The sequence below is a fragment of the Anser cygnoides genome, chromosome Z (assembly GCF_040182565.1).
Source record: "Anser cygnoides isolate HZ-2024a breed goose chromosome Z, Taihu_goose_T2T_genome, whole genome shotgun sequence".
NCBI classification, from domain to species: Eukaryota; Metazoa; Chordata; class Aves; order Anseriformes; family Anatidae; genus Anser; species Anser cygnoides.
Genome location: NC_089912.1, coordinates 65,853,181 through 65,880,294, shown reverse-complemented (window position 1 = coordinate 65,880,294; position 27,114 = coordinate 65,853,181). Strand labels below are relative to the sequence as shown.

Below are 27,114 nucleotides of genomic sequence, written 5' to 3'. Positions count from 1 at the left end.
ATCTAGTTTTGTCATACTTCAGACATCTTGGGTTCATATCCAAGTTGGAAAGAGCACAGGATAATCTCCAATGTGACTATTTAAGGATATTTTAAGATAAGCAATAGGTTAGTTTTGAAACTTACACTTATGCATGTGTTTGAAATGACTCATGAAGAGACAGTACTGTAAAAAAAATACACACACACAGTGAAGGAATTCAGTAAATTTCTGTTTTAGCCTTGAACTTTCTGTGTGGCAAGATTCTGGAAAAGGCAATGAATATTTTTGCAAGATTTGCCCTACTAGCAGGACAACAGATACTACCAACCACCACTTACACCACTAGTAACAGCCACACTGGGTATGAAGAGATCTATGGGCTTTTTAGATCAGGAGCCAGACGTTAAGACAGTGTTCATTACACCTGTTCAAAGCCTCAGAAAGAGAAGACTTGCTCTAACAAGTAACCTTCCCAAGAGAGGAAGGGACTTGCCTTACCTATGAGCATGAGCAAGTCCAAGATCATGCTGCGTACAGGTCACTGTGCCTCCAGAAAGCAACTTATTCCCCCTGCAGAAGTTTGAATTATTTACTTCTATTTTCTCGTTTCTACAGGGAGACGTTCATTCGTGCATCTAAACTGGATATTCAAGGTGAAAAGCAAAGACAATATATACATAGTATATATTAACATATAAATAGAAATATAAACATAGTAGAGAAACACTTATAGAAATTGAAGTTTGTTTTTGTTCATTTTTAATAGTTTGTGAAGGTCTGGATTTGGCAATATTTAAGTTGCCTTGTTTTTTTTTTGTTTCTGTTTTTTCTTTTTTTAAATTAATTTCTAGACTTTTTTGCAGCAGGAGATTTGGAAAAAAAAAAATCAAGACTACTCTGAAGAAAAAACCTAGCAAGAAACAGAAAAAATAGAATTCATGGAATAAAATGAAAAAATGGGGCTTGTACTGCATAAATTCAAACCGTAAATTCCTGAGAACAGTAGTAATAACTGGGAACTGAGATGAATATTCTTGTTGCATCGACCTATCACCATTTCTTGGTATTAATAAGGTATCACTCCCATCATTTCTAACAGATCAGAGATGATTACAGTACCATTTCAATTTCCCCACACCTGGTCTCTATACAGATGTATTTAAAATCCAGTCAGCCAGTTTTCTTTAAACCACTGGCAAAGGAACCTGGGTGATGTAACTTAAGAACACATTGAAATCTTCCCCTCTTCTCAACCCAGAAATGCTCACAGCAGCTGAAGCATGCAATGTGAAATAAAACTGGTTAAAAGACGACAAGGGAATTGGTTAGGGAATAGGGGCTTCTTGGCATTCCTTTAAACCATTTCCCGTTCACCCTTGTGGAGTATAACATAGCCCTAGGAAAATACATCTGACCTCACTCTTTTCAGCTGCATTTAAAAAAAAGTTTGGAAAGCAATTTAAATATCAGATTGCACATTCATAAACTAAAAAAAATAAGAAGAGGTTATAAGTACTATTGCCTTTGTCTCCAACTAAGACAAGTTGGTTTCCTTTTTTTTTTTTTTTTTTTTGTAAATTTAATGAGAACTTTGATTTTCCCTGGGAGACGAGGTCAACAGACTAGGGCATTTCCTGTCTGCAGCAATGCCCTGTGCATATGCAGACATGAGTCTTCTGACAAACAACTGATGTATTTCAAAGAGGGGGGTCATTACAATCATGGAATATAGCAAGATCACATTCTTTCCTATTTGTTTTGCTTAATCACTATGGATTACTCAAACATACTTGAAAAGAGGATGCATTTCAGTTGTGTGTGTGAAAACAAACAATTCATCGAAAATCCCACACACACTGAAATCAGAGGAGGCATGTTTCAGGTCAGACCGTGACCATGCATTGATGGAAACTTGGAACAAACATACTGAAAGCATCTGGGATACAAAAACATAAAATATCTGATTCTACAACGTCCTGAGCACCTTGTCACTAAGAACATAGGCCCCTACTGTTCAGAAAAAAAATAAAGGAGGCTTTATGATCACGGCCATTTATGGCTTCCATATTTCAAATCAGCCCTCTGAATCCTCCTGATGGAAGTGTCCATGCAAACCCCATGCAGTCCTATCACATATTTGGGACAAACCCAGAGCGGCATGCAAGGAATGTCAAATCTTCAGAAGAATCAACAGCAACACCTCACCTAACTCCCCACAGATTTTTAATAGCAGGAAATTCAAGAGACAGTTTACAACAGCCAGCAGACATACAAAAGTCAGAACATGCTGAGCAGTCTCAAGCTATGTAGAGCTATGTAGAGACAAAAATAAAGCTAGGCAAGGCAGAAGCTGGTTGTCTCTCCTTAACAGAATTTATGCAGCCCCCATGTTTCCACAGTATTCAAGCACTGCAGAATCACTTCTTTTTTTTTTAATCCACAACAATTACCCTATATAAATATCCTTACACACCACTCTCTCATCTTAAATATATGAAATGTGGAGTAACAAGTACCTGCACAAGATTACAGAAACCTGCACTGAAAAATGAGCAGTTGAGTCCTTCTTCCAATCTTCTAGCTTTTCCTTCCTTTACTGCACCAGCTGGGCAGTTCTCATGCTGATAACCTAGGAGCTTAAGTCAATCCTGACGGTGAGATTTACACTGCCCGTTCTCCTTTTCTAAAGGAGGCAGTATACTGTTTTACAGCCACCTTCAGTGAATTCACAAGCTACTTAGAATTGGTTTGTTTTCCTTATGTCAAAGAACATAACTTCATAGTTGTGTTTACTGCATGTACAGAGAGCTGAAACAATACTACATTCATAAAGCTGGAACTACTAAGCACTATATAAGTAATTTACAGACCAAAGATGCAAGCCTGACAAAACAAGAAAACAACAGCTATCAGTGCTAAAATAGAAACATAAATCTAAGAAAATAAAAATGCCGCCTTGAACACAGCCATTAAGCTTACGATAGTTTGCCAGAAGAGGTGAACGAGTAGAAGAATTACTACTGCAGAAGAGCAGGAAGAAATATGTCATTAAATAATATCTATATACAATTTCTAGGTAACAGAGGGTTGGTTGTGTCATCCCCCCCAGCTTATAGACAGACACAACCTGAATCTCACTTTGCAGGAAACAGGCAACTTAGCATTTCAAGGATAAATTGTAAAGTGACTTGACCTTAACCTAAAGCAGGAGGGGAGGGGGGCAGATTATAAATCTATACTCCAGGTATGGAAAATCCTTTGTATGAATTGGAAAAAATACACCATGGCAGAACAATTACATTCTTATGCTACCAGAAGAAAAACACCAGTGACTGCCAAGTACATTTCAGCTACATCTTAACTTACTGAACTTGCCTTCCTGCACCCTAACGAACAGCTACCTAATGTTCTTCCATTTCATCTCATCAGGAAATCCCAGACGGGACTCGATGCCTTCCCTTCAAAAACACAGAACTGCTACCCAAAGCAGATATGGTGCATTTGGTGGTTACACATAGTGTGTAACAACTGAGCAAGCATCCATACTTCAAAAAATGAGGAAAATTATACCACGCACTACCCCAAAGTCCTAATCAATACAACAGAATCTGATGATCACCCTTCAACAGGCGTGAAGAAACTTACCTGCAGACATTTTCCCCACACGATGCTTATGTTTGCCACATCTCATTTGTTATGTCACGGTTCACCCAGCATTACACAAATGACTTCCAACTCAAACGATCCTCTAAGAAAAGCAGCTCTACTCATAAACAAAACAAAATCCAGCCTTCATCTAATTTCATGCATCTTACCATCATCTGAGTAAATGGAGATAGCTGACGTGCACCACCACAGCAAATGGTCAAGAAATCTTTGCTGTAACATTAATCTGAGCTGCCGGTCCTCACAAACACATGGATAACACAACCTCCTTCTCAAGAGCACAACATGCTAAATAACCAGCACAGCAATCCAGCTGAAGCGAGACCTGGCTTGCAAACAAGGAACCTACATTAAGAGCAACAAAACCAAAACACCCTGAGCAACTTCAAGTTTACCAGCAAACAACATATGCATTAAGAAGTGGTATTTGCTACTGCAAAAAGAGAGCTGCCCAACACCAAGCCTAGGACAGCTTTGTTGCTGTACAGCACTTTGCACGCAGAGCCCTGTTTGCAACACCTATTCCAACATAACTGCCAGGGTGCACACCTGCTGCTTGTTGTAATTGTCATCATGCACTGACACACGATGGGAGACAGCTGTGACAAGTCCAGCAAAAACAAAGAGCAACAGGCTGTTTGTACCAAAACAGGGACATAACTGGGTGGGCAAAAAGAAATTCACAAAAATGCCACCCTTAAGTATGCTTGTACTGTGCCAGTAAGCACACTTAACACGTGCTCCAAGATAGCTGAAACTTGCAGCCTGCTCAAACAGTTATGTTGTACACAGTGTTCAGATGCCCTTAGTCCCATACAGAAGGATTACAGAAAAATATCCAGCTTCCTCACCTGATAAACACACAGAATTAGTTTGGTCAACCCATCATACTACAAAGGCCTTTAAAACTCAGCCTCCAAATCAAGTGTACATTTACAGATTCAACAGCTTCTATGTATGTATTCACAAATCACTGTCTTCAACCAAATCCCCTCTTCTCTCATTAAATGGGTTGTATTCAGAATTATAATTTCAAATTGGACTGCATTGCTACACAATGTTTTTCCCTGTTGTTAACTGCATGTTGACAAGAAGCAACTAAGGCAAAACAACAGAAGAGATACACTTGCTTCTCCTCCCTGACCTACCGTATGGCTTAACGGTTAATTAGGTGCATGTACATGATTCAGTTTCTTCTAGATTGAGTATGTACCAACCCGTTTGCAACTGGTGCATGCGGTAAGATTTCCTGCAAGCAGTGCATTGACTAGCACTCCATGAGCTCACACAGTTGCTCACTTTTATTCCCAAGTTCACCCAAGTCTCAAGTGGTGCACTTCACTTAGACTTCTGACAAATCTATAAACTATAGATCTGAGATTCATGTTAGAAACACAAAGTCACTGAGGGGCTGACATTGTTCCTATCGAATGGAATTATTTCAGATCACAAGCAATCACCCCCTAAAGAAAACTAAAAAAAATAATTTAAAACAGACACCCAGACCCTATAAAGAAGCCACTACTGGATAACCCGTCAAACTAAGTATCCTCAACAGTCACGTGTATTTCTATCCTAGACTCAGAGGAAACCCAAGCCTCATGGAAGCCCTGCCATTTGCTTCCATGCAGTCAGCATTTTAGTTCTGGTTCTTGATTCAAAGCTCAGTCAAGCAGACTGAAGTCTTTCTCTAACTTCAAAGGGCATTGTTTCAGTCTCTGGATAAGCAGACAGGTTCCCAAAGTTTATGAGATTCCTAAGAGGTTTCCACCGCACACAGCAAAGGAAGCAAAGATGAAAGAAAAGTACGCACCTGTGAGCAGAGCAGAATGAGCATGTCAGACACACATTTAAGTACTGGTAACCACATTATTTGCAAAGTTATGAAAACACCCTGGCTTCTGTCATCATCTGTACCATTCCAGTGTTCTGAACAGTTAACTGTATATTCCATCTGAGATATGCACGTGTAGCGTATCTAGGGAGTGAGACTCCTCAGACAGCTATACAGCAGTAAATTTAGCTTGAGTTCCAGATTGTTTTTGCCTCCCCAAATCCAAATAGCATCAAGTATCACTAGCGTTAGGTGCTACACATGAGCAGCACTGAAAGAGGTTCCTACCTCAAAATACTTGAGGGTAAAGTATAAAGTCCATGTAACACGCAAAATGTAGGAAGAGAATAGTACTGTTGTAAGAATACACAGAATATCCTGTTGGAAGGGGCCCACAAGGATCATGTCCAACTCCTGGCTCCACAAAGGACCACCCAAAAAAACAGACCATATGTCTGAGAGTGTTGTCCAAACGCTTCTTGAACTCTGGCAGGCTTGGTGCTGTGACCACGGCCCTGGGGAGCCTGTTCCAGTGCCTGACCAGCCTCTCACTGAAGACTTTTTTTCCTAATAATCAGCCTGAATACAAAATATGAATACAAGCCATGAATCAAAGAGATTAAGACATCCTGCAGCTGTAGTTAAAATTTGACATTCAACCACAATGGCTTTCACCAACACAGTCTACAGTGCTTTTAAAAGCTTAAGTCTACATAACTCTAGATGGTCTAGATCTAGAAACACGAAAAAGATAGCTCCTTAAATAGCTTTTCATGTGTCAGAATAACTACATGAGTCCAGGCAGCTTTACTACTAATAGTTGGACAAGGATACTATAGCTTTTCCTGAAGCTAACCCTTAAGCTTTTTTTCAGCAGCTGTGAAAAAAGTAGAGGTATCTTGTTCTAGACTTAAGAGAATTTTGTATCTTCTGTGAGGATCAGCATGATTGCAAGCTTCCTACATGGTATGCCAAGATACAAATCTTTATACAGAATCACAAAGTGGTCAAGTTTGGGAGATAATCTTCCCTGCTAAAAGAAGGGTCAACTAGAGTAGGTTGCTCAGAACTTTATAGAATCATGGAATGGTTTGTGTTGGAAGGAACCTTAAAAATCACCCAGCTCCAAACACCTGCTACAGGCAGGGACACCTCCCACCAGACCAGGTTGCCCAAAGCCCCATCCAGCCTGGCCTCAGAACGCTTCCAGGGATGGGGCATCCACAGCTTCTCTGGGCAGCCTGTTCCAATGCCTCACCACCCTATGCGTGAAGAATTTCTTCCTAATAACCAATCTATATCTACCCTCTTTTAGTCCAAAACCATTACTCCTTGTCCTATCACTACATTCTATGATAAAGAGTCCCTTCCCAGCTTTTCTGTAGGCCCTCTTTAGGTACTACAAGGCCTAAGGTCTCCCTGGAGCCTACTCTTCTCCAGAATGAAGAACCCCAACAACCTTGCCCAGTCAGGTTTTGGCTAGTTATACAACCAAGTTACAGCCAAGTACGTAAGAATGACCACAAATTATTAGCTTTGCATCAATTCACAATTAAGTGATATATTTAAGAGTCTGTAGTATTTCAAAGTTCATTAAAGGAATATCATCTGTAAAAGAAAAAAAAGTTGAGCAGTTGTTCATAGAACACCTTTGCCACTGAGCTATAGTACACATACACTGTAAGACAGACACTGTGGTACTATAGCATTTTCTCACAAGACAAAAGACAATTTCCTTTTAGCTTTCAACCTTATATTCATCCCAATTTTGTGTTTTCCCTCTACATAGGTCTGCAGTTTTTAAACACTCCCTTAATCACTACAGCTAACACAGAGTGGTGAAACACAAACATCAGCCATCAATCTCACATGACACAAAAAATCTTCAGCCCACAGAAGTCCTCTGCACAGCTGTGCTAAAAAAAAAATGCAACTTCCTTATAACCACCACAATCAACCACAATACAGGAAGTCCTCTTCATCCCTATTCCCTCCACCTGTCTGCCCAAACCTTTGAGCAAAGAAGGCATCTTCAATGAGGTGCTGGCAGTCCAACTGTCTGAACTGTCCCTAATCACTACATGGTATTTCCTGGGAAGAATGCCATTCTCCTCTACACTTAAGCTTCATGGATCCTTCAGAACATGCATGTCTTGAAACTCAAGGAGATGCAAAAGTGTGGCAAGCCAGGGAACAGAAAAGGACTTAACATGTCTCTAATGCTAGACTCAGCTGAGCACTTGACTACAAGCAAGCAGAACAGCTCCTTGAAGAACAGGACCAAAAAAGGGTTGCTAAATAAGGCAAACAATACACGTGTTTCAGTTTGATAAACTTTTTTTTAACATTTGCTGTCTGCTTGTACCATTCTCAAAAGATAAGCATGGAATGAAAAGGCTCAAGTCTTGTCTCCAACAGAATAAGATGTATGGGTGTTTTATTGTTTAGTTAATACTACAGTGCCTATTCTCAGCAAATGTTTTTATACTTAGTAAAGACAAGAGACAACACTTCAGATGAAGACTAGACCACTCATTAAATCCCTTTAAATGAGTTTTAACTGACAGCTGGACAGATTTTTTTTGTTGTTCTTAAAAAAATCAGACTAGGCACAAATAGTGCCAAAAAGGAAGAGCAAGGATATAGTGTACCACAGTAAGAATGCACAGACAGCTAATTTATCATATTTTTTATTTATTTTACTTTACATTTAAATCTTACTAAAGATAAGCAAATAAATGAAAAAAATTACAATTGCTTTTTTGCAACTCTTCCAAACACAGGCCTTTGAACTTTTGTGCTTTGTTTAAAGGGACACAAAAGACATGTTTCTACACAACAAAAATTCCTTTCTTGTTACCAATATATTTAAAAATACTATCTTTTTCCCCAGTGTGTATATGCCAACTTGCTTTTCTTTTTCCTACCCACCCCCACTTCATGCTGCCTAGTTTTCGTACTTGATTTAGTCTTGAACTGTCAACAAACTGGCTAGTTTCACATTCTAATTCTTCTGCATTGATCTAATACAGTTTTGTAGATCACTGTCCCAACCACTACAGGGTTTAACTCTAAAACAGCTTTGTAACTGGGGGGAGGGTGTCCTTTTCATTTCTGCAAAGGTTTTACATGTTCTTTTTAATGAGGGATCACATGAGGATGGCATGTGCAGAACACAGATGCAATGTGTTTAGCTGGCCAAGCGCTGCTCAGGTTAGCAGGGCAGAGTAGCGTTTGAGGCCAGCTAGTGACTAACCAATGTTTCTGTTCATACAGCCTCCAATGTTCCTCCAGCTCCAAATGGGAGAGCAAGCGAGGAGGCATCTGGGATAACGAAGTCAAGAGGCCTGGGCAGGCACTTGGGAAAAGGAGACACCTTTCCCTTTCCCCTTCCCCAACCTAAATTTACACAGGAGTCATCGTTATTGTGTCACTCTCAGCTGGTAAGAATATGACTCTACGGCCAGTAATAATGGGAGATATTGTTCCTCGTGTAACTTGGGGCACAAACATGGGTGGAGGTGGGAGTCAAAAGAAGTGCAGGAGCTATGTATCATGTCCTTAGCCAGCCCTGCAGGTTTGATCTGACAGTCTTTCAGCCCCAGAGCTTCTTCTGACTTCAATCACCAGATTTAACAGAGTTCCACTTGCCATGCAATGACATTGTGGGGCTAGCTGATCAGGGCTGCAGCTGTCCGTGATTGACCCAGTCTGTGGATGAACAATGCATACTTAGCAGACAAGGAACTAGCACCATAGCAATAACGAATTCGTAGCTCAACGACATTTTGTTACAGACTGACAAAGCACGGCTGGGAGCCCAACCAGGATGTTCTCTACTACACTCCCGACTATAATCCTGTTTTAGGAAATAACTACATGTTTGTTCAGAGTAATCCAACTCCAGCTCAGGTTCCTCTGCCATAATTTCAACCACCACAATACATTTCTCTTTTGATCTACTTCCCTTTCTTTCTGTCCCAACCATTTGGCGATGCTGCAGGTTGTTTCCAAAATGTGACGTGATGAGAACCTGCAAGTGACCCGTTTTCATGCGCTCTGCCAAAGCTAGGCACTTTCCCTTCCAGAGCTAGCAGATAGCAGGCATCCCACAAGGGCCCAGTTATTCCTTCACACAGAACAGGTACCAGCTTCAACATACCCAGCAGCTTCAACTGTCCCTGCAATCCCTTTCAGACCTTTCCTTTTTCCTTTCTGTTTTCCCCTACCCTTATCTCTAAGTCCTTGCTCACATGTTTTCTCCATTACGTTTTCCTTCCATCACTAAAAGAGACGCTACATCACTTATGTGACACTTTGGCCCCCTCATAGAGGGCTGAAATGCACAAGAATTAAAGTTCACATGAATAAAGTAATTTTCTTACTCTAAGTACATTCCTGTTGTCAGTAATGTCGAAGAGACACTACGTGATGTCAAGATATTCACACTGAATTGACTGCAACAGGCAGCAAGTCCTACTCTATGGACTGTAAGACTCTGAATACATTTCACTTTTTTGCACAAACATGTAAGTTTTGCCTGGGAGAGCAGGCTGACTAGAGCAGAGTTGTACTCTGTCCAGAACTGGAGGCGTGACGCCAAACAGCTCCCATGCTGAAAATGCAGTGGAAGGTAAAATCCTCAACTCCAGACAGAGGGAGGCAGAAGCAGGAGCCATCACATTCGTGTCAAGAGAGAGGATAAATCCTCCTTTTCCAAGAGGAGGTGGAAGAGAACGTCCAATACATTCCAGAAAGTAAGTCTCCTCCTACACACTGTATAGTGGAATCCAAAGATCCAAAGACACTTACACACAACTTTCAGTAGTTCATTTTCTAAATAACCAGGGAGAGTGATCAGAAAACATTGCTACTCCATTTTATAGCCAGAGTGAATTTTGTATGCCTTTTTTGTAACAATTACCCTGGTAGAAAATAATATGTGTACACGGGGTGGATAGAGTAATTTTCAACAATCCCATGTTCCTTTTTAGGTCAATTGCAGTTTTCAGTGGACAAAAAAAAAAAAAAGGCTATTTAAAAGAGATTCTGCTTCATTATTTTTAAAGTTGCCCCACCCGCATTTTGTTCTCCCACACACTCACTCAGTCCAGAGCACATGGGAACACAGCAATTTCAGTGGAATGTATCCCAGCAATCTTTCAGTTCCAGACCCCCACACAGCATTTTATACTATAAAAACTGTTGAATAGGAACCTACTAGTAAGAACGTTGGGCATTAAAAAGAAGTGCCAAGCCTTAATTAGCATAGCCTCTAGGTTAAGACTGAGATATTTTATACTACAGCGTACCTAACGGCCTCATTACTTCAAGATTTATGGAACAATGACTACAACACAGGCCAAAAAGAAGAAATTTCCATACGAACTGAGAACTTTTCCTCCCTCATTTGATAGCAAAACAAATAGGCATTTCCAGAAATACCAGAAGTTTGAGCTGGCAATTAGCATTGGGAAATCCCAGCCTGTCTTGGCTCTGCTTCTGACAATAGTTACTTTTTCTGCTAAACTGCACAGTCAATTCTAAATTTTAAAGACACTGTAATATTTTAATTATTCAATATTGAAGGTATGCAGAAACAAATCCCAATCCTGATCTTCCACTTGCCCAGTCAACAGGGGCTATGTTGTCAAATCACAAGAAATGTTTATCAGCTGATCTTCAGTACTCACAGCAAACAGTCCTAAAACTTTTGAGTTATTTTCCCACTGATATAAGTCAGTGTGAAAAAAATCCAATCCATCACAACCTTCACATCCTTTTTCTAGAAGAATTATAAATACTGTTAAAAACAAATCACCTAACCAGGTCATCTAGCTTCCTATGATATCTTAGTATCAAAGAGCAAGATATGTAAATGTATGTAGGTGCCCACAAATTTGGATGAGCATCTTGTCATATTTAAGAAGCAGACAAAACATGTTTAGACAGGTTTGATATCTGTGTACATTTGAAAATCCACCCGGCCCTGATCTGCCTGTTTCAGATTCTAGACCCTTTTGAAGTCAGGCCACAAACTGACTAATTACTACAGAAAGCATTCAAATCTCAAATATTAACAACAATTAAGAGGCTCATTTAAACACCTGTAACACTGGTTTTAATTGGATTATTTCACATTCTACTCCAGACAGAAACACTGAAGAGCTTCTGAATTTATGGTTAAGGACACTTATTCTCCACCATATTCCTACAGTCTATTCCTGCAGATAAAATTCCTACAGGCGGTCCATAAATAAATTCAAGCTCTGAAATGATAGCACCTAATATTAACACAACAACTTTTTTAAGTGTCACATGTAACAGGTGCCTTGAAACAATTAAAATGGCTATCCATTGGTCTGCTTTTAGATGTTACCAACAGTAGATTTTGAGTTTGATAACGAGGAGCAAAGAAGTAAGGAAAGAAGTGAGAAAAAACAGCTCCCCAGGCAGAAAAAGAGCCTAGTTGCTTTGTCAAGACATATGTGCGATTTCTGTCATTTTGTCTACAGATACTTGAGTATGCACAACCACTACCTGCCTTCTAGTCTCAGTGTTTGCTCCCACCTATGCATCCTCTTCAGATTTCTAGACTACATACATCCTCCTGTAACTGTACATCACACTTTGACAATGCTTGTTTGTGACAGAGCTATAAATCTCACTCCTCCACTTCAAATACACATGTTCACATGGCAACAGTCACCCTAAGGAAGGATTTCACAGCAATTAAATGTGTCAAGGGAAAAAAGATTCTCCAGTTAATGGAGCTGCCTGTGCACACAGACAGTGAATCGGGCAAAGGAGAGGGGAGCTGAGTAGCAAAAGCATAAAATGCAAAGCCACAAGAGGACTAATGCTCTTGTCTCTCAGCTGTGGACTACACCAATTCTGCTAAATATCAGAATTAGCAGCCTTTTACTCCTGTGTTCCTGCAACTCCTTTGCAGTCATTCTCAGCCCAGTGCTTTTTAGGCCAATAATCTGAAGGCGTGATCTGACAACACAGTTAAAACAAGCAAAGAAAGGGAAGTCCTGCTGCTCCTCCTCATTTCACCATTCCTCTCGGGGCTGACCACATAGAGAGACAAAGCAGGGAGTTAACCAACTAACCCAGCTAAAACTAACCCCACAATGTAATTTTCCATCACTTTAGGTTCCTGAACTGACTCACTGTTACCCTCAACAAGGTTCAAACATCCTTAAAAACAGAAGGGCAGAGATAAAAGAAGAAGGAGCAGGGCCATCTCTTTTGAAGCTGCAAGAGTGGTACAGACATGGCACTAAAGCAAAGCCCCAGAGCAGGGAGACTTATACCTATGGCTAAGTATCTGCAGTTGTGCCCACTTTCAATTCAGCCATTCCAGAGCTGCCTAGAGAAGTTTAATATACCACTAAAGTTGCCTACCCGGTCTTAGCTTTAGCATACAGTTTTGTTATCAGACTTACTGCTAGAGAAGTGTTTGAGTAATTCCTGTCTCCCACACATACCTTAAAGACTTATTCCTACTCCTCCCCTCTTCCTACGTTTTTTTTATGCTAACAATGAGGCTAAAAAGAGAGGTACCATTCCCTACCCCAAAACACCTCCAGTTCTACAGAATAAGACATTAAAGATTTCCTCCAGAATGCAGTACAGGGTAGGCAGAATGAGAGGGAAAAAAAAAAAAAGAGTCCCTCTATCCCTGCTGACTTTCCTCTTATCCCCATCCTGAAAGCAGTTACCACATTTTATATAAATTGAGATACAAATAAGACTAATTCCAATTAAAACCACCTCCTTGTCCTCCTCCCAAATTATAGCTAAGGGCAGCTTCTAGAAACTAAAGAAAAGAAAGATAATTTTCCTTGCTTATCATGCACAAAATACAGAACAGCTCCTGTTGGCTGTTTTGAATTATGCCCTTAAGGTTTGGCTTCAACACTGAGGAAACAAGACTGTCTTGAGTTTAGACTGCTGTGCTTGTAGAGCTACATATCTAAACATTAGGTATCTTAAAAATCCTTTGTGGTCAACTTTGCAAGTTTGTTTCCAGCCAGTAGACAGCAGTAGTATCAAAACAGCAATTACTTTCAGACCTCCCTTGGTTTTGGGGAGGGGTATGAGTGAGCTGTCAAGGCCAGGCGAGTAAGAAGTGAACCAGTGGAATTTATAACAGTGGGTGGACTAGCTACAGCAAGATCTAGTTGCATCACGCATGTCACTTAGCCTTTGCTCTAGAGCAGCGGCCCAGCCAACAAGCATAAAAGTGTGAATGAAGTCATCCTAACACACAGGCACACCTAACTTCCATTAATACCAAGTGTGTTCATGCTTTAGCCAAGGGACTCCTCTCATTACTCAAGCAGATGCCTAAAGGAAGTTTTACTGGTGTAGGTCAACTCGAACAGCAACTACTGCTACTCTTTGCATCAGTGGTGGCAATTTCTGACCACCAAGTAAGCAACTGAAGACCGAGAGGCATATGGAGTTAGATAACCGTGCCACTGGCCAACGTGTCCTGGTGAACAGCTAAAGCCAAGTATCTCTTAAACAGTTTAAAGTGTTTCACTCTGCTCACAAAGGTTGGTTGACATATTTAGCTTGGTTATAGAGTTTAGCAAGGCCTCTTGCTAAAACGAAGGGGTAGAACAACCACCAGAACTGTTGCTACAGTGCCAGCACAGCAGCTGCCCGCACCGGATGCTAACCAGCAGCTCAGAAACTTTGTATGCTGTAATCAGCACATCCACAGATCACGGCACAACGTCTCTTCCTTCCTTCCAGCTACTGAAGCTCATTACAAGCTGAGACCACTAGACTACAGAGATCACTCTAACTCTGTACCACAGACCATCTTTACATCAAAGTGCAGCTTGTACTGCTCCCAAGTGCAGTGTGTGATGAATATCAAAACTTCTAAAGAAGCTTTACTTTCAAATCTAATGTATATTCATCAAACTTGGCTGCTCTAAGATCCTGTGGGAATCTGGCAACAACAAACAACACCGCATCGTTTCTCTCAAAGCAGCACGCAAGTTGCAGAAGGATGAAACATCACATTCTTTGTAGATCATGGAGTTTTTTTTGTTGTTTGGTTGGTTTTTGTTTGTTTTTGTTTGTTTGGTTGTTTTTTTAAATTCCACACAAAATCAGGAAAGTCAATTAAATCCAAAGTCACCTACATCACTGACTGCTCACTGCACTATCACATGAGCATCAACATTAGTGCATAGCAAGAAGCTGGAATGAGTAGCAGTAGGAAGAGGAAGAGAAGGACAGGACCAGACTACAGCAGTCCCACTGCTCCAAGGGAAGTACACTTGCTGTACAATTTCAGGCTTGGGTCCCCCCAGTACTACCATTAGCAAGAGACAACATGTAAAATGCGGGATTATGTCTCTCTAAATGCAGCTGTGAAGAGCGTCCTGTAGGACCTCCGTATTTATGCCTCCTGTCCTCACTGATCAAGCCTTGTATCCACCTCTCCTGTCATGCTGGAATTGATAAGCCACATCTTGCCCTAACTGTACAGCTGGTTCCTGTATTCTTGCTGACAAAGAAACCCCGACACAGGCTGGGGAGACCTTTTGTTAAGTGCTGAAACACCACACTGATAAGAATGATGATATGTTTAGACAGAAATGTGATTGGGCAGTAAAGTCTTTACTAGGCGTAATCCTGTACCTGGAACCAAGTTTCAGTCTGGGCACCAGCACAATCCAACAGAAGTTCTGCAGACCCTATATGTACATGTTTGATTCAGTTATTCCAAAAAGGGAGCAAGGTAGTGAAATACCATTACTTTGCATAACAGAGACTTGCACTCCAAAATAGAAACAGCCTACTACATGCTGTACTCAGCTGTTGCCTTTGTGCTTGGAAAAAAAGCTGTTATTCTCTGTAATTCATTAACCTACAACCTTATCAAGGTGGGAGTGAAGAACCTGTTTCCAGCATGGAAACCAGCAATCAAACCGAGCAGAAATACTTACGTCACTCTTCCTGAACTTTGCTTTTAAGCTCTTCATGCTGATCACATTCAACCTTCCAAATCTTTGAGGAGTTTTTTATCCTTCTTCAATATCTAAACAAACAGAAAAAAAAAGAGAGAAATAAGATTCCAATTTGATACCTTTCAGTTCATTGGCAGACAAGTCTGAATTCAATTTGCATACGTATATCACCCTTTGAGGGTTTAGCCCTCAAGCTCTAAAAAAGATTAACAGCCAGCTAAGAGAAGTGTTCTGTACTTCCAAACTTGAAAGCAAGCCTAAGTCTGATCACAGAAGAACAGAGGAGGCCTTTGCCAAAAACTCAAATGTACATCACATTATTACTTCCTACCTATCACTATAAGTACATCACTCACACATTCATACACGTAGCACCTCTCTCCCCCCACAACCAATTTTAACATTAGTGTCAAGGCAGCCATTTGTGAAGAAGAAAAAGCAGAAAGATATATGTACAGTCATTCAATTAAAACCTCACTATCCTACAATTGCAGGTCTGTACTGGGTAGACAAAGTACTACCTGCAAAAATTTAACCACTAACCAATTCAGAAGTACACCAAAACCATGCGTGACGCATACTAGTTAGGTCAATGCAACGTAGCAGGTAGAACCATCTAAGCAAGAGGGGTCATCACTGGAAGAACTGTTTCATACTTTTCCCCAAAAGAAATTGTATGTTTAATCTTGCAATCATAGCTATTTTTAATTTGACAATGCGCTATCAATTACAAACAGTCATATTCCCCTTTCCTCTCTTTCAAATGAAGAAAAGCAGCAGTAACACAAACATATACATCCAGCATTACAGACAAGCCGCAAACTTTTACAGGGAAATGGGGAAATAGCATCTAGAGCAAAGTTTCCTACAGCAAGTTACAATATACAACAATCCAAGATAAATGTAAATGGGGAAAACATAATAAAGTAGCATGGTGATGTGTTTATTCATATACAACAGTAGAAAAACTTGATGAAACAACTTGTGGACTGGACAAAGCCACCTGTACAAAAAATTTTCCAGCTTTCTTGTTCTACAGTGTGCTCAGTGGAATAGCCCACACACCCCATCTACATAGTTTAGCTGTTCTACAAATTCCTGCTGAAAGAAAAGTTTAAAGTGAAGGGTGTTCAGCTGTATAAACTTCCTCCCTCCACCATGGAAAAAAGAAAAAAAAAAGGAGAAAAATACTATGAGTCTAGCCAAATAAATAACTGAAAAGAAGACTGAAACATAAATTCAAACAGGTCATGGTGGGTCACTAATGTTTTGCATCACTCTTCAGAAACAGCAGATTACAGTTTGATTGGCAAAGTAAGATTCAATTATTCCATAAGAGAAAGTCCCTTATTATTATGAAGAAGGTTGCTACATTCTATGATTCCTCTACTATGAGCGAGTTTCAAGATGTAACTATGCAGTACGCTCTTTATAGAGTATATAAAAACGCTCCCACAGAACAGAACATGGAGCACCATTCAGGAAGAGGAATTAGCACTAAGTAAACATGTCACTTTGTTCAAACCCATATTTAATTGGCAGCCATTTAAGACACACACAAGTACATTTCTTTAAAAAAAAATAAAACAAACAAACAAAAAAAATCCCATACACTGCAGATACACAAATACATTTCCCACAGACCTCCAACAGGTAATTTGGATGGGATAATTCTGTAGGCTGTTAAAATATCATTAACTCTAATTATATGACTCTAATTAAATAATCATCCTAAAGTCATGTCAGATTCCTGACTGCTTCCACATAATACAAACATTAGGTTTTACTCTAAGTTCTTGCTGTTCATCTCAAGGTACGGGACCACGGAGAATGAGATTGTGGCATTGTGTTTAAATCTTTATCGTGCAAGGGGGAAAACAACTGCAGAAGCTTTTCACTCCCTGCCTTAAGTGACAATTTCTTAGCTTTCTCCTGGGCTGAATGAACTAAAAAATTGGAAGCTCTGAAAAAGCAAAAAGAAAGAATTATTTTAGATTGCTCTGATAGAAGCATAACGCTTTATTTCTGCTACACCTATTCAAACTTTCAAGGAAGTGTGAAACTGCAGAACAGCTGTCATAACCTGCAGTGGAAATGAGCCTGAACCTCAGCAAGAGCCCAATAATCTCTTAACTCATTCTCTAGCAACACCAAGGATAACGAGCCTTGCAAAGACCAGAAATGCCACAGTACAGAGAAGACAAATGCCATTATATTTATCTAGCCTTCTTTATATACCACACCAGCAAAAGTTTTTTGGTGAAGAAAGATTTAAAAGAACTTTAAGCTCAGAAACATCACACAGTATCCTACATAATCCAAGTTTAACAGGTCTTTTTAGAATTAGAAGTTAAACAAAAAGGTATTCAGTTTAAATAGCCTATTTATTAAGGTAAAAACAAAGTTTTTGCATGGGGAATTAAAAACATGAAGTCTTTCCTCACAGACAGATTGCCAAAGAATTGCCTGCTATAGGTCATCTTTCCCCTTCCCACCCCCTACAGCATTTTTGGCTCCCACAAACGAAATATTTGTTATAGCTCCCATGGAAATGAAGTACTGAAGTACAGAGCTATGGGAAAGACGGCAAATCCTTGTAGGTATACGCACGGAAGAGCTGCAAAGCTGAACTCTCTTCTGCAAGGAACCTGTAGCAGTCTAACAAGCTTTGCAAGCACTCCCAGTATGTTACTTTTCCCAGTTTCAGGAAGGAAGAAGGGAGGTGAGCTGTGTTTCTGCTAGAAGCCAGCTTATTTTTTCCCACAGGATACTTCACTTCTTGCGTAAGTGCATTTTATACATTAAATTTGAAACTTAAATCCACAGCATAATTAAAAAAGCATGCACAAGCACACAAAAACAGCATTCCTAAGTTTAGTGTGTGTCACATCTGTATTTTTTCCATAAAAGATAGTTAAACACAAACATTAAGATTACAGCTCATGTATCATAATGCCCATAATCCCTCAGCTGTAGAGATAAAAACCCATGAAGCAGTGAGGGCTGTCTTTTCTTGGCACAGTTTAAAGGAGGAAGTCACCTCTCAAAGGGTGTAATTATTGGAACTGATGCAAAAAGAGGTCAACATTCTGATTCAGCAGAGCTTTATGACAACTGCTCATTTGCCAGAGGGGGGATAAAGGAAGCACCTTTAATAAACTCCTGTTTTACAAGACAGGAAACGACAACTAGAAATTCACTATGGAGAATCAAGACACTTCAAAACTATTTCTGCAATGAATCACAGGTATTAACAAGAAGCAAGTTCTACCTATGGCTGCATTTCTCCCCTTTCAAAACAAATGTGGTAATAAATCCTCAGGGCTGTCATTTTGTAGCTGCAGCAAGTTTTGCAGTAGAGAATTGCTTAACTCCAGAGATTCTCAACAGCTAATGCTGATCACATGTTTTTAAACATTATCTCCAAAATGAAATATCTGGTCCTCTATCTCATCTTCTTTTAGCTTAATATTAATAGCTTTCAGGAAGACAAGCCACAGAAAACATCTTAAAGTCGGCGGCAAACCTATCTAGTTAAAAACAAGAGACATTGAAGTGGCAGTAATCTTCAGCCTCAATAATTTCATTGAAACTGTGTCTTAAAAGACAATAGACTCTTTGGGTTTAAATGTAGGAAGCAGATTAAGATAATCTCCCCTACTGATTCCCAGTAAGATTTGGGCAAACCACAGTAAACAACCATACTGACATTTTTTTCCCTCTTTCACTAGTTCACAGCAAAACCAGAGCAGGGCCTTTCCTGCTCCTTGAATGGCCAAAGATCCACTGAGGCAACAGTAAAACAGCCTTAGGATATTCAATGCATACTGTTCATGGCAATGACTGCTACCCTTTAATAATTGGCACATGCTGAATTTGATTAATTTTAGGTGTCAAAAGTCCTGCATCTCTTTCAGAACATAATGAGAAGCTTCCATGTCAGGCAATGCTATTTTAAAGCAAAGCATCATTTATAATGTGAACTAATTTCCCGTTCCACTCCCCAAAATATCATATTTTTTCCCCACCATATTAGGCTACAGAAAAGAACTGGAGACTCCATGCAAGGTTGAAGAAGGAGAAACCAACATATATGAAAAAAATGGTCCTGAAGAGTACCATTGCTGCTGTACATTCACATTTCCTTTGTGTGAATATACCTCCTCTCTCAGGGGAAAATAAGAGGTCTCAGAAGTCACTTCTACCTTGCACTCCAGCACCTCAACATCATTTATTCTCTGGATGATCATCATCTTTCCAAACCACAAGCCCTGCTCTGACCCGGTAGAACAAGCCTTTGCGGCAGCCAGCTCTGCATGGCCGCCAGAGGCATCCACAGCACTAGCTTTTCTTCTGCTGCCCCCCTTCAGTACCCAACCCATCAAGTGCTTCACATGCTTCAGCTACCCTGACCTACAAACCAATACTGAGAACATGCCCAAAAACAAGCTTCTCCTTAGTACTGCCAAAGCCCGCTGCACCACCTGGAGGCATTAGCCACTACCCAGCCTCTTCAGTTTGCACATGACTGCAGGCAAGTCCATATTGTGCTACAAATATCCTCCCAGCACTTCATCTTGGACTACCTTCTCATTTCCATCCCGCTGAGCATATTCCTCTCTCTACTGCTCAGGCCAAAGCAGGGAAGCATGTACAATCTGACCAAAAGCAATGGGAACATTTCCCCGCTCTTTATCAGCACAACTCAGTTTTTCCATCTTGAGTAACCCGTCCTCCTCTTCCTCCTCCTATCATAAGGAAAGTCAAATGGAACTTAGTGTCACCTATAAAGACAAATAATTCTTGGCTTGGCTAATCTATTATTACTTACCAACGAAAACACACTGAAAAATGCACTGAGAAGCCCAAGTACTATACAAGAATGGGAGTGATTTATATACAGTTAATCCCACTCCAAACAGAATCAGACATCAGAGATAGCAAGGGCCTTGAGTAACTTAGTACTATCCCTCTATCTGTTCACAAATCACTGGCAAAGATGTGCTGAACTGTACAAATTTAAGCATTTGAGCCCAGAAGTTATGGCTCCATAGATATTGCAGCACTAACAAATGCAGTTATTGCTCCTCCCTCCAGAATGCTTTGAATCAGCTTTCTACTCTTACATGTCCTTCTGATACTCAAAATTTGCAAATATTTTACTTCATTTCTGATGTATTCAGCTGAAGCAATATCAGCCTCTGGGGATGTAGCACAACAAATAGAATTGTTACAGTGTGTCCAGAGGAGGACCACAAAGATAATCAAGGGGCTGGAGAACCTCTCCTACGAAGAAAGACTGAGAGAGATGGGGATGCTCAGCCTACACAAGAGAAGGCCCCAGGGTGACCTCATTGCAACCCTTCAGTACTTGAAGGGGACTTACAAAAAAGATGGAAAAAGCGACTCTTTACTCAAGCAGATAATGACAGGATGAGAGGGAATGGTTTTAAACTGAAAGAGGAGAGATGTAGGCCAGAGGTCAGGAGGAAATTCTTCACTCAGAGGGTGGTGAGGCACTGGAACAGGTTGCCCATAGAGGTTGTGGATGCCCCATCCCTGGAGGTGTTTAAGACCAGGTTAGATGAGGCCCTGAACAATCTGATCTAGTGGGTGGTGTCTCTGCCCATGGCAGGGGTGTTGGAACGAGATGGTCTTTGAGGTCCCTTCCAACCCAAGCCATTCTATGATTCCATGAATAAAAACCAATGCACAACCGTTAATGTGGGGATATGTGCAATTTGTTAAACAGCGTTTTATCCTAGTTCTAGATGACTAGGAGAAAGTTCGAATCAATAAGGCCTTAGACATAGTGAGTTACACAGGAGATTAGAGAAAAATCATCAAAATGTGACATTGCTCTGATTTGTTTACTTGACATATTAGACAGCACTCCAGGCAAAATCCTTGCTCAAGAGAAGTCCAAGCAAATTTGTCATTCGCTCATTACACTACAACTTTACTCTGTACTTACTCCAATTCTTTTGTCTTGAAGTATCTGTCAACACACATACTCACAGTAAGAGACAAGATTTGCTGCATGAGCTGGCACATACTGCTATCTTTCTCTGCTTTCATTTTCCCCACCTCTAAAACAAAAAGCCCACCCTCTACCTTGTGTGCTGCTCCATTTTAAGAGAATATTCTCTGGGTTTATTGTACACAAGATAACGTTGCAGTCCTGACGACTTTTCCCATGTTCAATGCTTAGTCCAACAAGGCTGGACTGGAACTGAAGCATAAGGCTACAAACAGAAATAGAGAAAAATGATGCAGAGTTCCACTTGTTAAATGCCAGTTATTTAAATGAGAAACCCACGTGGATAACAACAGCTAGCACTTGTTTATACTTACTGCCTTCCTAGCATTCTGTATCAATCACTCAACTAAGTGCTGTTCAGAATCAGCAAACAATGAGAATCTGCACAGATGCAACCTTAAACCTGAAAACAGCCAACTTCATCAATGTATAAATGAATATTCCGAAATAGCATCAATGCAGAACAGGCTCCTACTGGGCAGGAGCTGGGAAGACTGGAACATCAATTTAACACCTGCCAAGCCCCACTCCTATAAACTCTGCCCTTAAATTTTTTTTGAAAGGCCTCAGAAGAATATCCTCCTGAAAACTTTCCTAATACAGAAATGTTCAGAGATGGTGCTAATAACAACTCTCCTATTCCCCTTACAAGTTTTTGGGTAGGGAAAATATTTTAGTTGATGAAAGTGCAGAACATTTTTAAACGTTACCTGAAAAAAAGAGTTGGGTGTGTTTAGAAATCAAAAATTAAGTACATCCACACGTCAAAAAACATATTCGAAATTCAGATTTTTTCTATTCTGGAAGACTACCAATGCTATAAACAAGCAGAAGATCAGCACCTACATCTTAGTGATAATCAAGTGAGTTTCATCTGATTTCATTTTGGCTGGTGAAACTTTCATTCAATAGTAGCAGCACTGCTAGACAAGTATTGGAGGAGATGCAGTGTGCAGGATACTCTCCCAGGTTTCAGAGACCTGTGAATCTCTAGAACCTCCTTAGAGTTACCCTGGTAGGAACTCAGACAAGTCCTTGCAAACAAGGTTCTCAAAAAGCACTTGAGTGCCAAACTACCCAGAGACTTTTCAGGCTGTCCCAATGTTGCTGGAATCAGATGTAGGCCATTGTTTCTGCATGCCCATCTGCAATAGCCCACCATCACTCCCTGACACTCAGCAGTTATAAGGAAAGAAGTGGAAAGGTCTCACCTCCTTCTAAAGTCCTACAGAGTCATAGACAGACACAGAAGATCTTTTTGTTTGTAGTGACTGGATAAACTTTGCTCTCGCCTACAGGTTCAGGTGGAAAACAAACGCAAAAACCCTCCACACATCCTGTTCTACAGAATTTTGAATATAAGCAATGGCTTCCAGGCATAAAACCAAAAAAAGGAAACCATGGCAGCTTTAGAAAGTATGTGTAAGTTATTAGAGCATTCATCTAAAATGCAAGACCTGCTCTATAGAGGAAGGATTTGAGTGAAGATCTAACACTGCCCAGGCAAATGCACTAACCATCAGGGTGCTGGCTCTCCCCTCCAGAAGTGGTCACACCAACTAGCACAGGGCCACCAAGATGACAAAGGGACTGCAGCACCTCTTTCTTCTCTGAGGAGAGGCTGAGAGAGGTGGGACTGCTCAGCCTGGAGAAGAGGGGGCTCAGGTGGGATCTCACTGATGTGGAGGGTACCTGAGGGGAGGGTGCAAAGGGGATGGAGCCAAGCTGTTTTCAGTGGTGCTCAGTGCCAGGACAAGAGGCAATGGACACAAACTGGAGCACAGAAGGTTCACAGAAGGTGAGCATCAGGAAGCACTTCTGTGCTGTGTGGGTGATGGAGTGCTGTGACATGTGGCCCAGAGAGGCTGTGGGGCCTCTCGCCCTGGAGATCTTCAAAAGCTGCCTGGACACAGTCCTGGGCATCCTACTCTGGGTTGGACCAGATGGACCCAGGGGCACCTTCCAACCAATTGTTGGTTGATTCTGTGACCGACACCATCACCTCCAGGCATTACTGGACATCGTGGTCTGGATCTCAACATGAGGAAAAGATGCTTTCTTTCACTGCTGGGTACTTCTGCTCCAGCATTCCTCTGCAGGTGCAGAGGATTAGATTTTTATTAGATTTATTAGATTATTTTATTAGATTTTTACCTTAAGTACCAGTGGAGATCTTCAGCTGCTTTCACGCTTTACCAGCCTCACATTTGTCAGTGTGACACTGTCAAGCTTTGCTATAACATATTACCTGAATCGCAGCTATTTGCGCTCTCTCTTCTACACCCTAAAGCTGCATTATTAGGTGACCCTCAAAACATGAGGAGCAGCAAGACTGACGACTCCATAAACAGTCCCCAAGCTACCTTGCATGCAGAGCTATCACCTGCACACATGCATTCACAGGCACCTAGACAGCAACCCCATGGAACAAGTTAGAGGGACTCGGCTTCCCAGACATGCGGGAAGTATGGGTATTCAAACCCATAACCCCAAAAGATGTGACGGACTGCTCTGCTCCCACCTACCACCCAGCTAATGGAAGCTGCCTGAGATTTTCGGTAGTCTACTATTTCTGCCACTAAGCAAGGCACCAAGCCTTGAATTGATTTGTTCTAATTTTGCTTGTTTTTCCTCTATAGCTATTTCAAGTATTATCCCTACGCAAAAAGAACCAGCCCACAAGCAGCTCTCAAAAGGCATGTGATTAGGGTATTGTTGCAGTAGGATTTACAAATCGCCAACGTCTCACACAAGAAGTTAGCTTTCATGGTCTCCTGGCACTGCTTCCCCATTAAGAAAGGCATAAACTCCTTATTAGAGAGGGGGGAAAGAACAGCAACGTAACAGGGAGCGTACAAAATAAAAACAAAGATGAGGCAAGTGAGTAAACCCTCCTGTGAAATGCTTACATCCCTTTGAGAGACCAGCAGCCTCGTCTCTTCTTCACTTGATGCGATCCATTTCTTGGTTCAGGGAAGGAGAGGGGAGGAGATAGCGCTTTACTGCTTCGCTAGCAGATGTGCTCTTGGAAGAGGGAAGAGAATAGCACAGAGCCAATATTTTTAGAGATTGGAGGGATGGACATCTGCTACTGCATAGTGACTTATTGGCACTGAGCTTGGCCTGAACTCAAGAGAATCCTGAGCTCATATCCAGCCTCTTTCTACTCAAATGCTCTTTTACTCTGGTTCATACGGCTCTTATGCAATTCTTCTATTAGTAAATAAAATCCCATTGACAGCTTTCCATGAGTGTCCCACGAAAAGAGCCAAGCAGGTCATTGACAGATATTTACTAGCTTCATTTACTCCTAGTTAATCTGGGACATCAGACGGCCCTTCTAAGATGACATATGCATATTTTTTGGCATTCCATTTATTTTTTTAACTTGAAATAAAACACTCTAATCTTAAACTTGCTGGCATACACGGAAAAAAAAAAAAAAATCAGCTTCTGCAGAAGTAGCACTCACTCCAGCTAGGCTGCGTTTCACATCAGCTCTGTAATGAGTGCGCTCACGCTCCCTCCAGAAATAAACAGGGGAATGTGCTAAGATCCCGCAGCGCTGATAAAGCGGGATGTCGCCGGACTTTTCACGGTCTCAGGAAAACTTAAGGCTGTCACAAGAAGCCATGGCAGCCTGCGGAAGGCTTTGCCTGCCAAGCGCCGTGCAGGGGAACGGCAGACCTTTTGGTGCTGCTGAGACTTAGAAGAGCAGGGCTCTGCTTAAACTTGACGCGACCCCTCGCGCAGCCTGCCTGCGTTTTAATTACATTTAATTATTGTTATTTCGGAGCAGACACAGGGACCCCCACCCCCCACGACCTCCTTGAGCACCCGCCGCCACCCGAGCGCGGACCCCGGTGGGGAGGGAAGCGGTGCCAGGGGACCCCGGGGGCTCCGGTAACATTAAAAAAAATAATAATAATCATAAAAAATAAATAAAATTAAAGCCCCTGGGGGAAACCACCCGGCGCAGGAGCCGCCACAAGCCCGTTCCCGGGGCCACCGCTTTGTTCCACCGAGGGGACCCGCGCAGACGACGCTGGCAAGCAGCTGTCACCCCCGCCAGCCCCCAGGAAACACAGAAACACACAAATACATATAATTTATATTAAAAAAATACAACGGCACAGCCCAGCGGCGGCGACTCACGGGCTGCTCCCCGCACCGTGCAAACGGGGCTCTCCGGCAGCAACGGGGGCGAGAAGGGAGAAGTTTCCTCCTGTTGCGCCGAGCTGGCGGCTTCTCCCCTCCGGAGCAGCTCCGGAGCAGCTCCTTCCCTGCGTCCTTCCTCCTCCTCCTCCTCCGCCGGCGGCGGCAGCAGCAGCCCCCGGGCGGCGGGGGCAGGTGGGCGCCGCACACAAAGCCCCGATTCACGCCGTGCGGGCGGGCGCTCCCCCCCTCCTCCGAGCCACGCTCACCGCATGGAGCCGCAGCAGCAGCCGCCTCCCGCTCCGGACCGGTCCCGCTCCGGCTCCGCTCCGGTCCCGCTCCGGTTCCCGGCGCTGCGAAGGGCGGAGCGGCGCCGCCGCGCGCCCCGGGACACTCGCGCGCGCGTCACGTGGCGGCGGCGCGCGGAGCCCGCCCGGCCGCTGCGCGGCAGCGCCCCCGCGACCGTTAGCGCTGAGGAGAGGGCTGAGGGGGGCGGCGGGAGGGGCCGCGCGCTGCCGTGCCCGCCGCCCCCCCTCCCCGCCCCGTCCCTGGAATTAACCTTTCTCTGGGCTTAGAAAATGACAAGTGGGCTCGGTAGCTGAGCCAAGGTGGTGATTCGCTGGATGTGCTCCAAAAAGTAGCTTTCCTCCTCTCAAAGCTGTGCCTCGTCCGATGGCAAGCCACTGTCCCACCTCCGTATCTCACCACGAATATTGCGGTTGCCTTCTAGACCCTGTGGAATTAAGTCTGGACACTTTGTCAACAAATTCACCTCTTACATTGGTGAGCCTTCACCTACTGTCCCGCCACAAGAGTCCACCGTCAGCCAAATTCCCACCTCATCTCATTGGAAAAGCCCATCAGCTAGTCCCACTCACCACAACCACGTTCCCCACCTCAGAAGGTCCCCTATAATCTCTTAATCTTTTCTGTTCCCAGCCATATCCACACATGAAGTGGCAAACAGTAAAGGGGAGGAAGTAAGCACTTGAAAACTTTAGGTCATTATTGTAATAGTGGCAAGTATTATTGAATAAATACACTCGGTTATCGCCAGAAGCATACTTTCCTCTCTTAACATGCAGTCCTTACCTCAGCCAATTTATTCTGCGTGTGTTTTACCTTTGAGAACAGGCATAATCGTGCTGGCCCGGTTACCCCTCCTTTTTCTTGTAAAAAAAACACCAATGTTAATCTAATATAGTTAATGCTGAAAATTTAATTTGCACGGAAAAAAAAATAATAGGAAAATTAAACTTCTCCAACAATACTATCTCAGCAGCTACAAAACTTGTAATTATTGTGCAATTGTTTTTAATTCCGGTTATTTTTAAAAGCAAAATACACGTGTACAATACGGTTAGAAAATATCCTGCCTGCTTCTTCAAACACCAGCAAAATTACATGTAATTGTGCGTGACCAATATGAAAATGATTTA

General features: G+C 42.0%; 1 protein-coding gene and 1 long non-coding RNA gene across 8 annotated transcripts in view; both read right to left on the bottom strand.

Annotated features, from left to right (window-relative positions):
• LOC136789025 (uncharacterized) overlaps nt 1-15,453 on the bottom strand; it is a 39,011-nt gene extending 23,558 nt beyond the window's left edge. The window contains exon 1 of the long non-coding RNA XR_010827735.1: nt 481-15,453. This is a non-coding gene — a long non-coding RNA (uncharacterized lncRNA). The remainder of the gene's footprint in view (nt 1-480) is intronic.
• Nucleotides 1-26,133, bottom strand: part of RAI14 (retinoic acid induced 14) — an 86,342-nt gene extending 60,209 nt beyond the window's left edge. For 2 of the 7 annotated variants that reach the window (XM_048051264.2, XM_048051270.2), the window contains exons 1-2: nt 25,945-26,132; nt 15,460-15,551 (exon numbers count right to left, since the gene is read on the bottom strand). In XM_048051264.2, the coding sequence (XP_047907221.2) occupies nt 15,460-15,495 (36 nt within the window). In that variant the 5' untranslated portion in view covers nt 15,496-15,551; nt 25,945-26,132. Of the gene's footprint in view, nt 1-15,459; nt 15,552-18,090; nt 18,115-25,675; nt 25,898-25,944 lie in introns of those variants that run through there. The other 5 variants (XM_048051268.2, XM_048051269.2, XM_048051265.2 and 2 more) reach the window with 5 other exon arrangements.
• Between the last annotated feature and the right edge of the window lie 981 nt (nt 26,134-27,114).